The sequence below is a fragment of the Acomys minous genome (assembly GCF_964271855.1).
Source record: "Acomys minous genome assembly, chromosome: 8".
Taxonomy (NCBI): Eukaryota; Metazoa; Chordata; class Mammalia; order Rodentia; family Muridae; genus Acomys; species Acomys minous.
In genome coordinates, this window is record NC_140489.1 from 80823856 (window position 1) to 80841239 (window position 17384).

At 39.6% G+C, this 17384-nt stretch overlaps 1 protein-coding gene across 3 annotated transcripts in view; it reads right to left on the reverse strand.

The window, feature by feature from the left end:
• COG5 (component of oligomeric golgi complex 5) overlaps positions 1-17384 on the reverse strand; it is a 300644-nt gene that overhangs the window by 72870 nt on the left and 210390 nt on the right. For all 3 annotated transcript variants that reach the window (XM_084791836.1, XM_084791834.1, XM_084791835.1), the window contains 2 exons: positions 7186-7390; positions 1535-1696 (listed from right to left, as the gene is read on the reverse strand). In XM_084791836.1, coding sequence (XP_084647962.1) covers positions 1535-1696; positions 7186-7390 — 367 coding nt within the window. The remainder of the gene's footprint in view (positions 1-1534; positions 1697-7185; positions 7391-17384) is intronic.

The window sequence follows — 17384 nt, forward strand, 5'->3', positions numbered from 1 at the left end:
ACATATGACACATGAGGACACTCGGGTTCTGTGCAAACTGTGCCAGTCATTCTGCTTTGTGAAGAATAACTTTAAATATATGAATGACATAAGACTATAATTTTAATATTTAAAATCTTAGATTCTTAAAGTATTTCTCTGTCATATCCACCGTCAACTTTAACAGTGAACTGATAATACATTCGATGTGACTGTAGAAGGAAAGAGGACTTTTTTCAAAACAATGGAAAGAATACAAAGAGTTAAAAATCTCATGAAAATTATACGCAGTTGAAAGAAATGCATTATCTCTGAAGCAGATGAAATTTTGGCACTTACAAGAATAGCTTTTTAAAGAAACTAAAGGAAACCACACCCAAGGACATGTGGCACACACCGAATACTTAGGAGGCAGAGACAAGCAGATCTCTATGAGTTGAAGGTCAGTCTGGCCTATATAGAGAGTTCCAGAACAACCAGCTCTATATAGAGACGCTGCCTCAAAAAACAACAAAAAAGACAAAAAAGAAATGGAAAGAATTTGAAACATCATTAATATATATATATATATGACAACATGCATTTTCATGTCGTACAGAGAGTGCTCACTTTTGCAATCTAAGCACCCTTCCTCAAACCCCAGATGATATTTGAGTACAGCACTGTCGCCCCTGATGATCAACTTCCTTAGCATTTACAGAACTAGGTAACAGATCTAGTTGAACATAGCATCATTCCCACCACAAGCACACTAAGCAGGGAATAGTCTTTAAATTGAGATGCATGCAGTCAAGACTCTACCACATTCAAGCGAAAGTGCAGCTGAAACATTATAAAGTACATTCACAGCTGCAGATATTTATATAAGTACTACATCTGCAAACTACCATCTTTACATTTGTAGACCAAAAGAACTTAAGCAACCCTACCTCATGGTTCTATACTGCCCAGCTACAATTTTTACTCCTCAAAATGTCAATCACAAAAGTGTAGACAACTTGGCCAGTTGTGACCTGTAACCTGATTGGAATACCTCTGAAGCCAACAGCATAACTGCATTTGTCTGCAAGTTCCCAAGAAACATCTCTGTCGGATACCTTCCCTTTATAGTTTAAAAGCTGTTGTATTCCCTTGCAACACTTAAAACAGTGAACCCAAGAGTAGGCTAATGAGGATTTATTAATTCCATTTCTGTCATAGAGTGCTTTCTGGGTTATTAAAAACTCTATGTATGTCTTAGCTTTTTCAGTTTGCATGATCATTTTATACTTGATTTCCCATGTAGCACTAGGAAATTAGCAGAGTATGAAGAACTAGGTTTAGTTTCATCTTGCTAAGATAAACAATTATAAGGGATGATTTCTACACGATATACACTGTATCTGTATCTGAATGGCTTGTAAATTGGAATCTCAAGCACTGTATGAGCACTCACTCACTATAAAACTTAATTGAAACCTTAATTACTTGAATAATTTGAGGTTAAATTTAAGATGTATTGCCACTAGCAAACATGGCAGGCAGCCTGGAATGCCATTATATAAGAAATACATACCTTGCTATAGTTTTAATGATGCCATCCAGCTCATCAGAGGAAGGAGGATTACGGCCACCAGGGGGGAAAACCAAGTTGATGGGATCGAAGAGTCGTGACAGGGATTTTGAGAGATAAGCAGCCTCATAAGGTTGCAGGGAATCTTTCAAAGCTTTTTCTGGACTGTGAAAAGAAAAAAAAAAGAAAGAAAGAAAGAAAGAAAGAGGTAAGTAACAGCTATAAACTGAACTTATAAATCCACTTCAAAATGTATCTCAAATGAATATAACTATTGACAAGGCTTTATTTTTTTAAATGTAAGCACTTTTACAAACATTTTCCAGAATGAGAATCTATTAAGGATCGTATAAGCATTTTAAGTGTAAACCTTAGCTATACAGTATAGCATTTACTATCATTTACTGTGTTGGCAGTCCCCTGACACCAAGAGAACGCTGCAAGAGTCCATTAATTCTATTCTATTTATAGACTATCAAAGCATACCAAAGAGATGCAGCCAACAGATTCCTCTCACATTAGCTCAACTCTTTATAGTCACAGCTACAGTCGTCACCAAAGCCTACACACCTAGGGGAAGGGTAAGAGGAGGCCTTTATCAGATTGCTATTCTTGGGATTCTAACAAAAATGGAGACAAAACATAGGAATATTTGTGAAGTCCTGCAATGGCAAAAGTGTTCTAAAAGTGGAGTTTTCTTACCGAACTCCCCTTTGCCCTGTCCTGGCCCCAACAATCCCTGCAGGCTCCCACGTAGCACTCTCTGACTAGATCTTACTGTGTTGCTTAAATGACTAGCAAATGCCTTTCACTATTAACAACTGTTTCACTCCTATGATTAATTGCCTGTCTTGTCGCATCTCCTGCTTACAATCCCTTCAGAACCTTTCTACTGCCTTCGTTATACTTAGAGAATAAACTTCCCTGGTTTTACAAGTTAACCTTGACAACAGTCTCTCTTCTCGCCCTTCTTGTCGCCCCTCAAGCCCTGAGGTCAGACTGCTCTTGGCTCCTGAAGCACAATTCCACAGTTATCACTTGATGTTTCCTCATTCAGTAAGTATATCTTCTAACACACAGTTACTGGGAATAGGCACAAGGCACTTTGATAAGCGGTGAAAAGATAACTGAGAAGGTGAGTATTTTACAACTGAGCTTTACTGGCACACGTCTTTAATCCCAGCACTCCAGAGGAGGAGGCAGGTGGCTCTCTTGTGAGTTTGAGGACAGCCTGGTCTGCAGAGTGAATTGAGTGAATTCCAGGACAGCTAGGGCTACACAGAGAAACCCTGTCTTGAAAAATCAACACCCCCTCCACCACCATCGGGGGGTAGGGGGCAGAAGGATTTTACAGTTTAGTGAAAAGGAGGCAGGTGAAGTTCAAGTATAAGTTACTTTCTATATGTCCCTCCTTTTCCTGTCTCTTCTCTTCCCACAAATATTAAGTGTTTACAATCTGCCAAGTATCTCCTGATCATGGAAATTCTGCAAAGCACTTGGTAAAAAATAATAGTACAATAGCCTTGTCAAGTTCGCAAGCTAACAAAAGGTATATAAAACTCAAACATCAGGCTGGACAGGCGGCGTGCAGTGGTTAAGGGCACTCTTTCCCAGAGGGCCTGGGTTCCACTCCCAGCATCCACATGGCTGCTCACAATCTTCTGTAGCTACAGTTTCAGGGACTCCAACACCCTCTTCCGGCCTGCATAAGCACTAGGCATGCAAACGGCACACAGACATACACGTGAGCAGAATACTCATACAATTTTTTAAAAGTAGGTCATGAGCTCAAAATATAATTTGGCAGTAGTAAGTGCTAGAAAACTGAAGCAGAGAGAAAGCAAAGCACTCTCACTAACTATCTTTATAATGCTTAGTATCAAGAGGCCTGAAGGCCAAGGCACAGGTCCACCACTGCAGCTGTTTAGTCTCACTGACCAAAGCCACTGACCAGAACTTAGCATATTTTATTATGTTTCTTTACAATTTGATCTGCCTTCCATGACTTTCCTATTACTTGGACCTACGAAGTAGATTTACTTTATTTACTTTAAAATAACAAAAGTTTACTGGGGTGGTTGTGGTGCACAGCTTTGATTCAGCATTCTGAAGGCAGAGGTAGGCAGATCTCTAAGTTCAAGGCCAGGCTGGTATACAGAGTGAGTCCTGGACAGAAAAATCCTGTCTGGGGGGTGGGAGAGAGAAACAAACAAAGTTTTCAGAAATATATAATGTACCTCTTTATTTTCCATTAAAAAGAACATTATTAAAATAAATTTACACATACATTTAATCTCTTAAGACCTATAGTTTTATGTTTAAGATCCCTGCAATCATCAATCAGCAAAACAAATCAAATATTTATTTTGTGTAAAAAAAAAAAATCAAAACAAGACACTCAGGGTAGGAGAGATAGCTCAGTGGTTAAGAGCACTGGCTGCTCTTGCAGAAAAGTTCATTTCCCAGCACCACATGGTGGTGCACAACCCTCTGTGACGCAGGCTTAGGGGAGCCAGCACTTTCTTCTGACTTCCACACCATGTGCTGCACTTGCATACATGTACGCGTATGCATTCATGCCCATAAAATAAGTAAATCTTTAAAATAAAGTAGGGAAAGAAGCTGGCCTGGTGGCACCTGCTTTTATTCCCAGCACTAAGAAGGCAGAGAAATCTCTGAGTTCAAGGCCAGCCTGGCCTAGAGTTCTAGGACAGACAAACAGTCTCTAAACCGCCCCCAATAAATGTTGCCTTCTTTGACTATGACCCACCTCAACCAACATACACACACATTTCATGCCAGTTCAGTGGCCACTAAGTTACAATGTTTCCTCAGATATCATTCTTCCAAATTTCATATGAACGATATGTATGCTTTACAATATTTTTCATTTAGCTTGATATGTTTTTCAAAGTTCACCCATGTTGTCAACTCTTCATTAACACTTTTACTAGTGTTTTATTTCCTTTTATGGGTAAACAATGTTTATTTATGGATAAAGGTCTTTTTTTTTTTCACTTACTCACCATTTAGGTCACTTCCATACTTAAGCTCTAATAAATAATGCTGGTACAAGCATTTGTGTACAAATTTCTGTGTGAACATATGTTTTTATTTCTCCTGGTTATAGAGCTAGATATGAAAATGCTGGGTCATACAGTAATTCTATTTAATAATTTGAGAAAATGCTAAGCTCCTTTTCTAAGTCCTAAGTCATTTCAGACCTCCAGAAGCAGCACATAATGCTTCCAGTCTCTCTACATGCTTGCTTGCTACTACGTCCTGCTGCCTCTCTCTGATTATAAACATCACAGTGGGCATGAAAAAGCAGACTTTTAGGTTTGGGCTATTTGCCTTTTCTTCCTTGACAGTTAGTCTCTTTTTATGTACTTATTTGATGTCTATATTCTCTTGAGATGTGTCCATTTTGATCCTTTGTCCATTTTAAATTAGATAATGTATTTTAATTACCAAATTGGAAACATTCTTTATATAGTCTAGATACCAATCTGTTGTTAGACATATGTACAAATATTTTCTACTATTGCTGATCTTAATGCACTCAAGAGTTTACATCTGAGGCAGTCTCATGTGTGTGTTTGTGCATACATATTGATATGGATACACACATATTTACATATATATTCTTTCACTGCCTGGACTTTCAATATTATACACAAGAATTTTTTTTTACCATATCTTAAATCACAAAGATATGCCCTTACATTCTTCTGTAATAAGATGTTTATACTATTCATTTACAATTTTTAAAGATTATTTTGTGTATGAACTTGCACGTATGTATGTGTATATATATACCACGTACACACACACACACACACACACACACACACACACACACACACACGGTTTATATGTATGTACCATATGTATAGCTGGTACCTATAGACTTCAGAAGTCATCCGATCCCCTGGAACTAGAGTAACAAACGGTTATAAGCCAGCATGCTAGTGCTGTGAACTGAAACTGGGTCCTCCGTGAGCAACAAATGTTCACAACTGCTAAGCCATCTTTAACCCTATACTGTACATTGAGATCTATGATCCACTTTTAGTTCATTTTTGCATGTGATAACACAAAAAAGACCTAACTTGATTTTTTTTGCATTTGACTCTTAACTGTTGGAGGAATATTTGTCATAGGCTACTCCTTCCTTATTAAAAGGTCATTATAGTCCCTTTTAAAATCAAATTGACATAGACAATGCACTTTTTTGTAAATTTTGAACTCTATCCTTGTGCCAATACCAAACCATTTTGATTAGAAAATGAGATTGTCCCCCACAGACTCCTACATTGGGAGCTTAACTGCTAGCAATGGGCTTTGGGAAGCTGCATAGAGTTTTTGGGGCCCTGACATAACAAGTGGATGGAATCCTTGAAGGCTTGAAGGATGGCATTACTGGGGCAAGAGTACAAAGTTGGCAGTGGTGTCAAGGGAATGAAGTAGGTCACTGGGCAAGCAAGCACTTGAGAGCGGTATGTTGTCCCCTGCCCCTTTCTCCTCTGCTCCTTGGCTGCTATGAGGTGGAATGCATCTCTCCACCATGCTTTCCTCCATGATGTTTTTGCCTTGCCAGGGTCCTGAAAGCATTGGAAAGAAAGCTCAAAAGTCATAACACAAAACCGAGTCTTTCCTGCTTTATGTCGTTTCTTTCAGGTGCCACAATGGCAAATGCATTTAATATACAGATATCCTAAGTAGCAAAAAGCAAAAAGCAAAAAAAACAAACAAACAAAAAAATCAGAATACTATCTCCTGGAGGTAACATGTTGTTCCCATTGGTTTTGTGTTATTTCCAGTTCTTCCCTAGTGCATGTGCATGGACTGAAAAATAAATAAAGCTACGCCAGAAATACACTGATACTGATTATGGTATTTTATATCCACATTTCAACATCAATGTATTATTACACTTCTGTAGCTTTGTCTCCTCTTGGCTACATTTTAGCTAATCTGTCTTTTATCATAAAGCAGCTACCATGGAGACAATCTAGTCTCAACCTGCCATTCCAGCCTAACCAGCAGTGTGAGGGAAAACACTGAAAAAGAAAGAAGCAGGCAACACTAGTCAGAACCTACCCGGTGTCTTTTCTTACTATGTAAGGAGTCCACCAGTGCTTTAGTCACTGATGTGACACTAAACACAATTTTAGAATTTAAGTAAAGCTGATCACTTAATCTGGAACACAGAAATGTGAAATCAGATTTTGTGAAAAGCTGGCAGGGTAGAATTCATAGATACAATATATTGGTTGCCAGTGTAGCACTTAAGGAAAGATACAAAACCTGTGCATTGTGGTGACCCACGGCACCTCCTGAGGTGGATTCTGATGCTCTGACCGAGGAACTGTCCAGCGTAAGATTTATCTCCTGGTATTTTAAGCAACACCAGATCAACTGAAAGACGAAGAGCATCTGCTTACCGCCCAGCTTCTAATTTCCTAGCACAGCATTAGTGTTCAAAGCCCATTCTGGCAGAAGGTACAATGTGCAGCCACAATTTAATGTTTACACTATGCGTGTTGCAAATTAGACCAATCATCCCAAAAGCTTAGAAGCTCTATAAGGAAACTAGGAAACAGAATGCCTAAAATGCCAACAACTCATCATTCAAACTAAATACAACATACTCATAATCTGGCCTCTTCAGCATAAGCAGGTCTTGCGCCTCCTCTTCCATGTGTGGGAGGTCAACACAGAGGTCAGCAGTTCCGCTCGTGCTGAGAGGTCCCTGGGCATTCTGACTGCACTGCTGAAGACGCTTCCATAGGTCATTATACAGACGTAACAGCTTAGGGTATTCACCTTCAAACGCCTGCTTCAAAAACATGGACGCTGACAAGGAAAATACGTATTAGATAAATCATAAGACAGTAAGTAGTAAATCAGTATGGCTTTTCACATGAAACTTATGTAACAAGTAGACCAATACTAAAGGACAAACTACAGACATGTTCCAATGACATCTTGAAAATAATGCCAGTAATTCATTGCATTTGGTAAAAGACTATATACTCTGAAATGTTACCTGCATTAAATAAACAAAATCCACAATTTTAGTTTAATACTCCTTTTGTTTTTGTTTTTTTGTTTTTGAGACAGGATTTCTCTGTGTTTAGTCCTGGTTTCCTAGAACTCACTGTGTAGACTAGGCTGGCCTTGAACTCACAGAGATCCACCTGCCTCTACCTCCTGAGTGCTGGGATTAAAGGTGTGCGCCACTCTGGCCAATATATCCTTTTCTTAATAACTGCTTAAAAAAGAAAAGGTACATAAGTCGGGCATGGTGGCACACACCTTTAATCCTAGCACTTGGGAGGCAGAGGCAGGTGAGTCAGGAATACAGGTACAAACATTAAAAATAAAATTTGCCAAATGTAACTCAGGAACATTTAAAAAGGATGTGGCATGACTGAAAAGAATTATTCCAGGCATTAATCACTATTCAACATTTCAGAATCAGCCTGTGTGGTTCATCATATTAACAAACTTTCTAAGAAAAATCATGTTATCTTTTAATAGAGGAAAAATATTTGGGGAGAGAACCCTAACATTTACTCTCAATAACAAACCAAGGGAAGTGGGATCTGAAATGGATGCCCACAACGGGAGTGGCAGATCTACAATGCCTACAGCAGAATCAGCACTACCAGTGCAGTGAGAGGAAGCAGGCTTCCAGGTTAGAAAGCAACAGCTAATGTGGTGCGTGGCACTGGGATCATCTAGGAGAGTCACTGTGTTGGGTTTAAGCTTCCGTACACACGGTCAGTGAGTAAATAATCCAAGTCTATATACTGGCAATAGCCAATTAGAAAGTGAAGTTTTAAAAGAATACATTAGCAATAGCATTTTAATATATAAACTTTTTAGTCATATACCTAACAAAGTATGAAGACAGTGTGGAAATAAGATTGAGCTAAAAAAGACCTAAATACCTAGAGAGGGAATATCCAGCTTCTCAGGGTAATTGTTACATGTAGATTATGCCCAGATTAAGCTATACCTTAAATGCAATCTCATACAAAAAATATCAATGTAGACCTTTTGTAGAAATTTTTTGAATGACTAAAAATTTCTATAGAAATTGAAAAGACCTAGAATAGCAAAATGATCTTTAAGAAAATAGGTTATAGGACTAATACTGTATGATTTCAAGATCTTTGACATTATGATAGTCAAAACAACTGGTACTGGATAAAGAAAAGCATACATATTAGCAGCAAGAGCTCATGGGCAAATACACTAAAAACTGAATTTTGACAGAGTGCAAAGGTAAGTTGGTGAGTGTCCATGCCAAGAAATGTCAACTGAATATCTATATACACAACCCTTGTAATGTAATAAATACCCTGTGTGCCTTATACAGAAACCAATTAACAAAGGACTTAACTTTCAAGACAAGTATGTGAGGAAACTCTCTTTCCCATGGGGAAGACATGATGTGAAAGCCCAGTCACTATCACTGAAAGAAACCATGGAAAACCTGTATCAAAAGTGTCTTTTCCTCAAAAGGTACCACTGAGAGAACAAGGCCAGCCCAGAGTGAGAAATGCATCTGTACATATCTGAAGAGCATTTATAGCCAGAGTACATAAAGTCGGATAACTTTCATAGAGGATCATTATCAAAGAAGTTCTATGGATGACAAATAAACACTAGTCAATTGCCAAATATGAACTAAAACCGCAATGAACACAACTGTATTAATGTCTTAAACTAAAAAGAATCAAAATGAATGTCTACGTAAAACTTTGAAGATATAGAAAGAGAACTTTGGCCAGGTGATAATGACGCATGACTTGGGAGGCAGAGGCAGGCAGATCTCTGAGTTTGAGGCAGGCCTGGTATACAGAGTGAATTCCAGGACAGCCAGAGGTACACAGAGAAACTCTGGCTTTGAAAAAAAAAAAAAGGAAAAACAAACAAACCATATTTATTTTAGGAGTACAAAATTGGGAACAACCTAATGACATCAAAACAGATAAACACAAGAACAAAATCAGAGAGTAAATACAGACAAATAATACATATGAATAGTATCTGGCAATAAAAGCACAGTAAAGTATGGTTAACCCTCAATAAAAGTATGCGCCAGAAAGAAGATAAGTAAAAATACATAATATATTCTGTGTCACCTAATTTGTTTTGAATTTTAAGACATAGAAACATACAAATATGAAAGGCAGATCAGTGTTTGCTGGGGGAAGAAATACAAAATGAGGTAGGAATGACTCATAAAGAACAGCAGCCTGGGGAAGGAGGAGGAATGCTCACTGAGGTTTTGCTGTTACTTGCTTTTTGAAGAGTGTCATTCTGTAGCTCAGGCTATCCTGGAATTCACTGTGTAGTCTAGGCTGGCACCTAACTTGTAGCAAGCCTCCTGCCTCAGCCTCCAAAGTACTAGGTCTACAGGCTTTGGCTTAATGTTTACTGATGTGATGGTCTGCCAAGGTTTTATATGAATCAAAACTTAACCAACTTGTATGCTTTAAGTATTTACAGTCTCTTATATGCTAATTTTATCTAAGAAAACTGTTTCCAATGGAAACTACCAAAGAAAGAATTTCTTTAGCTCTCCTCTGCTGACAAAGAAGCAGTCCATTATTGGCCCTTGCATTTCCATACCATATTTTCTTCCAGGGTGTGTAAATAAAGAAAGGGCCAAGACAATTGTGGATTGTGTACTTGAAAAAGCAACCTTGAGAGGTTTGCCCTTCTGCTGAGAGAAGGTAGGTCTGGCCCAGCTCACTACTGTGACAGTAGGCTCACCAAGTCAAAGGTTCCTTACCTGTGATGTGGCCTCCAGCTGCATAAGCAGCTTTCTTGTAGCCCCATGTCCCTGTCTCCACACAACCTTTGTTGGCACTAGCAGCCAACTAGCCGTGTGCTACTATTACCCACACTGCCTGCTGTGCTGCACTCTGTTGTCTTTGGACAGCTTGTTAACTGTAGGTCAGCCTTTCTAAGATACAGAAGGATTTCAAGCCTTTCTCAGTTCTTGAGCTCCCTCAGTCTGATAATATTCTAATGGTTATGTCCCTAACAATGTTTTATGCTATCTCATCACTTACTGGACCTTCTAACCCTAAAGTGCATTTCCTATACTAGATTAAAAACCCCCATACAGGCAAAGAAATACTTGTTTTCCTCAAACCATAGCTGGTTATCTACTACAGTACCAAGCCACTAGAGTTAAGTGTTTTTTGAATTATAGAATGTTGAGACCTGCTCCTTTGGGCATAATTACAGTCCACCAGCCCTACATCATGTCAGCGTGTTGCTGATGTAAAAGAATCTCTGTACAAGGTCAGGTTGACCATAAACTATGTTGATGTTCAATGAAGAAACTATGGCCTTGTTATTCCTAGAAATTTCCCAACCAGAAGCACAGCTGGCCCACTGCGAGGCACATTTTCAAGGTCAGCTAGGACTGCTTGTCTAGTTAGCAAAATGACTTAAGTCAGAGCTGGCTATCCTGTTCCACCATCTACACCGCCCCCCATATGAGCTAACTGCGGTTTCAGCCTTTATAAACTGACTCTGGGAAACAGATTGATGTCACAGATAGGCTCCTCAGTCCTTTCAGCGTTCCTGATTACAATCAGCTTGGAAAAGGCATTCAATAAACCATCAATATCTCACTGAGATTGGAGCTTGAGTGGTTTGTCTGGCAATTCTTGTACTACAACATAACTTACATTTTGTTTTTCAGTGAACAGAAAGTTTACTTTTTCCATTTTCATTTTTTATCTTTATAGATACAAACCTTTGTTATGGCTTTCATACAACTAAACTTCGCCTAGGATAGAGAAATGGCTCTACAGTTAAGGATTTGCTGCTGTCTTTAGCCTGCCATTCCCAAGTCCCTTTCCACTTCCTGCCTTCTGTGGTTACTTCAGGCTGTCTACTCAACTCTAAGGCTTCAAAGCTAGGATGCACACAATAAAACACTATTTTGCTTGCCTTTCTTGGTCTCAGTTACTTCAGTCCTCCCGAAGAAGTAGCTCGCACAGCATCGAAAGGTGATGTGCAAGCCACAAAGGGCAAAAAGCAACCAACAGTCCACCTACTCAGTTCTAAAGCCTACAATCTACAGAGACTGCCCTAGCAAGATGTCTCCAATGGTTCAACAGTGTCACTTTCATCTTGGGACTAATCAGCAGCTGTATAATTGTCAATGGGAGGGAACTCATACCTAGCAGTGTCAACTTAACCACCTATCCATAGCTTTACAGGCCACACCCCTAGGGGAGAACCTACTACTGCCATTTCCCCTAAAACAATATAATCCCTAACTGTATTCTAAATATTTATCCATGTACCCCAGGTTAAATGAAGCTTTCACCCTCGTCAAAGTCGCTTCTTTTTGAAACATATGGGAACTATTACAGAGATTTTTTGCTGGCCAAAATGAGAAGGATAAATAAATGGCCATGAGGTGCATAGTCCACGTTAGGCTTCTACAGCACAGCCCATGCTAGGGCTCAGGCAATGCTGTGGAAGAGGGACATGAGGAGTGTTAGAGGCAGAGGACCAGGATGCCTGCTGCTAGAAAGTATCTTCTCAACATGACAAGGAAATCTCAGTAATAAATTGTCTACAGCACACCTGCACAATTACACCAGCAGATGACATGCCAGCACTGGTGAAGCAAACTTCTCACGGCTCTCTACCTTAAGATGAAGGCCACAGCAACCAATGGCTAATGAGAGAAGGGATGAACTCACCCGTATATGATCCAATTGCTATTGGTCAGCCCTAAGCACATACATACAAGCAGCACTGAGTGAATTCAGTCGGTTATGAGTGTGAGTGTGTGTGTGTGTGTGTGTGTGTGTGTGTGTGTGTGTGTGTGTGTGCTAGTAATTAACTAGTAATTAAAGAAGAGCTCAAGAACTGAGAGGAAACATACAGGAAGGACTAGAGAGGGTACAGAGAGGAGTGAAAAGGTAAATACAGCACTTATGTATGAAGTTCTAAAATATTAAATATTCAAAAAAAAACCTTTTCAGCCAGGCAGTGGTGGCATATGCCTGTAATCTCAGCACTCAGGAGGCAGAGGCAGGCAGATCTCTGTGAGTTAGAGGCTAGCCTGGTCTACAAAGCAAGTCCAAAACAACCAAGGCTACACAGAGAAGCCCTGTCTCGAAAAACCAGGGGGAAACTTTTCAAAAAAGAACACTTGCTGCTGTTGCAGAGGACCTGCTTCTTGCTCCCAGGATCCACATGGCAGTTAAAAATTGCCTATAACTGCAGGGCAGTGGTGGTGCACACCTTTAATCCCAGCACTTGGGAGGCAGAGACAGGCAGATCTCTGTGAGTTAGAGGCCAGACTGGTCTACAAAGTGAGTTTCAGGACAGTCAGGGTTACACAGAGAAACCCCCTGTCTCACGCCCTCCCCCAAAAAAGAACTGCCTGTAGCTCTATATCCAGGAGATCTGACTCCCTTCTAGCTTCCAGGAGCTTCTGCTCACACAGGTACACACACATACACACAAAAACAGTATATAAATCTATGTTTTATGAAAAAGGAATATTACAACGTCTCACTGGCGTATAACCCACAGCACACACAATAACCTAACTTTAGACTAATAACACCACCATAGCCTGCTTCGTGGAGAGTTCCCAGCTCTTCTTTTAAGCACATTTCAGAAGGCTCAGCAGAATATAGGAGGTGAATGGGGAAGGGTAAAGGAACATAAAAGATTTTCCCCCTAGACGTTATGCCCAACACATTAAGTTGTTTCAATGTTGTTTGGTTTCTAGAAGTTTTTCTTTAATTTTGTCTTTTACCTAGATAGGTCTCAAGAGGTGGGAGTTCCTAGAACACCCAGAAGCAATTTAGATCTCCCTCAGTATTTTGGAGCTAAGGAGGAAAAAAAAAACATCTAACTTCTCAATTGAAAGCCCACGAGGAGTACGTCTAAGCAACAGGGAAGAGTGGAAGCTATACTGAAACTGCACTGGCCCCAAGTCAACTCCATTAGCCAGGACAAACTCAGCTGGCAGCAAAGGGGAAAAGAAATTATACAAATCAATCCTAGGAACTGATGAGCCTGACAAATCCACAGCCCCGTCAGCACATACACAGCTAGACTCCAAGGCTAAAGAAGAGGTGGCACAAACACACCAGAACATAAGAATAAATTGTGTGAATCTGTAGGCCCGACAATTCCACAGAGAACTAACATATGCCTCATAAAAGAGAACAGAAATGGTAAATGTGTACATGGAAAAGCTATAAAAATAACATCTATAAAATATATTAAAATTAAATCAAAATGTGATTGAACAAAAATACCACAAGCAAAACAAACAAAAACAAAAAACCCCAACAACACTAAAAATGCCAAGAGTTAACAGAAATGTAGGAAACTGAAGCTCATATATGCCAGCAATTGGGAGTTTAAATTGACATACTACACTGAACACCCTGGGCAGTACCTACTGAAGCCATACATCTACCCCCTCTATGACCAATTATAGTAATCCCCTGAAGCTACTATAGCAAATGACTACAAACCTGGATGTTTACATGAGCAAGATGGCAAAAACCTAAGTCAAAACTGAAGTATCAGTAGGGCGCGTTCCCTCTGAATGTTCTAGGGAAAGGTGGGTTCTTGCCTCTTTATCCACCTGCCTTCCTTGGCTTATGCTGCATCCCAGATACATTCCTGGCACCTCTGACTCATTCTCTTCTCTCCTCCTCCTTCCTCTTCCTTCTTCCTCCCCTCCTCCTCCTCCTCCTCCCCTCCCGTCTCTCCCCCTCCCCCTCCCTCCCTGACTCTCTTATTGTAGCTGTTTCTCTAACTTCCAGCCAAGAGTTCAAGATAATCTCATCTCAGAGTCTGAAGGTCACATCTCAAAATCCTTTCTGATGTGTATGTTTCCAGACAGTTTCTGGACATGGCTCTCTAAGAGTTATTATTCTGCCTACCAATTCTGTACTTCTGAGTTCACTTCCAGTGAGCGGTACAGAACTGTGATATTAATTAGTAGTATCTGAACTAGCTCAATGAGAAACTATCTAATGTCTTATTGTAAATATCCTACCAGTACATGTAATATGGATGACTAAGAAACATGTGGAGAAAGAAAAGCTGAATGGCAGAAATAAGAGCACAAGGGAGATGATTTTATCTGAATAAAATACAGTATCAACATTTTAAAAAAGACATCACACCAAAAATTAGAAATCTTTAAGTAGGCCCAGTAAAAACTAGAAGGGAGAAAGAAGGGAGATTCTATAACAGAGGCAATGTTCTTCCTTGATCTTGGTTACAAAGAAGTCTTGAGGTTTATAAAATTCTTCTAGGTATAAAATTATCATATATTTTTAAATAAAAAATTTAAGCAACATAGAAGCCAATAAAATTTATATTGAAAAAAGTAACATGATTAAAATTATCGCTTCAAATCCAAGCACTGACTTGATTTACTTTCATCTAGGTCACATAAACTTTTCTCAAGCCCTCACAATAACTAGCCCTCATTTTGAAAAGGCTGCATATCTCTTCACATTTATATAGGATGCTCAGGATGGTGCCTTGCTTGTCACTGTTGTTACTATGATTCTAGAGAGGGTGTTACTTGCTATCATTGTGGTTTTGAGATAGACCTGGAACTCCCTAAGAGACCCAAGACGACCTCTATCTCCTACTCTTCCTCCGGAATGCCAAGAGCACAGGTGTCTAACATTATGTCTGGTAAATGATGCTTTATTAGTCCATAAGGACTATGCAGAGAAGCCAAGTACAGTGGCACACACTATAACCCCAGCTATCTGGAAATTTATGCAGAGAAATTAATAGCTCAATACCAGCCAGCATGAACACTTAGTTTCAGGCCTGCCTGGCCCTACAGTGGAAAGCTATCTCAAAAACTACCAACACACAAAAAGACTAAGGCTTGCGGATGTGCCTGGACTTGACCTCCAGCACTACGCATACAGACATACACCAACAAAGCACAACAATGGTAAACCGCTTTAATTGCAAGAATAAAACTACAAAAAAGTACTTTAAATAAAAATGGGGCTACTCTTGGGTGGTGGCGGTGGTGGTGGCAGTGTGTGTGTGTGTGTGTGTGTGTGTGTGTGTGTGTGTGTGTGTGTCTGTGTGTGTTCCACCTTAACTTTTAAATACTATATCATATACCTGAAGTCATGTATGATGTATATAGGACATCACAGTAGAAGTGAAGTGGAACGTGTCTAAGGGAATAAAGGGCAACTAATAAGACACAGATGGGAGAGGAGGAGGAAGGTACGAGGCTATGGAGAATGGGCTCAAAGTGCATTATATACTTACATGCAACACAAGACCAAGTACAGTGAACATGTACAAAAAAAGTGAAAGTGCAGCATTTAGCCTCAGTGTCATTCTAGTGTTTGTTTGTGCTGTTGTTGTTTAAGACAAGATGCAGTGTGGTTCAGGCTAACCATAAACCAAATATGATCATCTTATTGACATCTCCTGAATGCTGTAATAATTAAAAAGACAAAAAATTACTCATAATTAACCTTATGTCTTCGAAATCTTGTAAGAAACAGGGTCTTACTGTGTGGCACTGGCTGGCCTCACAGAAACCCACTTGCTTCTGCTTCCTGAGTCACTCTGGAAAGAGCAGCCAGTACTCTAACCATTGCACCATCTCTCTACACTCCCTGCCCCTCTCGCCCACCGCTGCCCATTTTATACACGAAGTTTTCAAGGAAGGGCACAGCATCTCCCCCCATTCCTTCTCTCTGCCAGTTGGTGTTTACTGAATCCCTGCTGTAGGCCAGGTGATTCACTAGGCATTGAGGATGCGACCTCCACGAAGAGCACGCCTCGTCTCAAGAGGCTTACATTCAGGTTGTGGTGGTAGTTAGACACAGCAGGCAAATTATTAATATGGGCTACGGGGAGTAATAAAACACTTATTTATGATGAGAAACTCCAGGAAATGTCTCAGATTAAAAAAAAAAGAAATTGTGTTTATATTTCAAGTAATTCAACATGATGGGGTTCATTTTGTTTGTTTCTGGTAAATCTTAAAAACATGGATCACAACCCAACAGGTTGTTGAATCAGTATTATTATCCAGAAACTACAAAAGAAAAGGATAGACAAAAGGCATAGCAACTATCTTTTGGAAATAATCATGACCACAGACAATTAAAAGGAATTGCTACCTAAATTAATTTTATCTTCCCGGTTACAGGTTTAGCTTTTTACTTTGTGAATAAAGTGAATTTGAATTTATTGTTTGTCAAGCCCAAGAATTATACTTTCTAGTAGAATATTTTTGCTAAACTCGAACATGCATAATCAGAAAGAACATGTTCCTAACTAGGAAAATTTCCCTTAGATACATTCTGCCAAAATATTCCTTAGACAATCTGCTACAGTGTCTGCAATCTTCCACTCTGCAGATGCTGCTGCACCCTTCACACGGCCTGCCTAGCAGTAGCAAGTACTGAAGAGCCACTACAACACACTACAGGGGCTGTGCACGCTGTAAAACTGGAAGATGCTTTACACACAACTTTCTCTGGAGTTCTCCCCAAGGAAGTTATTAAAGTAATAATGATATCAGAAGATACTGACTACTCTAAATGTGAAATATTAATGAGAATCTCTGCCTAAAATAATTATATTTCCTCTCAGTAGCTTCTTTGACTCACAAACAGATGGCCCCAAGAGGTAAGAACTGAAAATCATACACTGAATTCGGCAATTAAGAAGTAGGTCACTGGTAACCTTAATGAGAACAATTTCAATACAACGGCAGAAAATAGACCTACTAGCTGCACCTAGTTGAGAAATCAACGGAATGAAAATG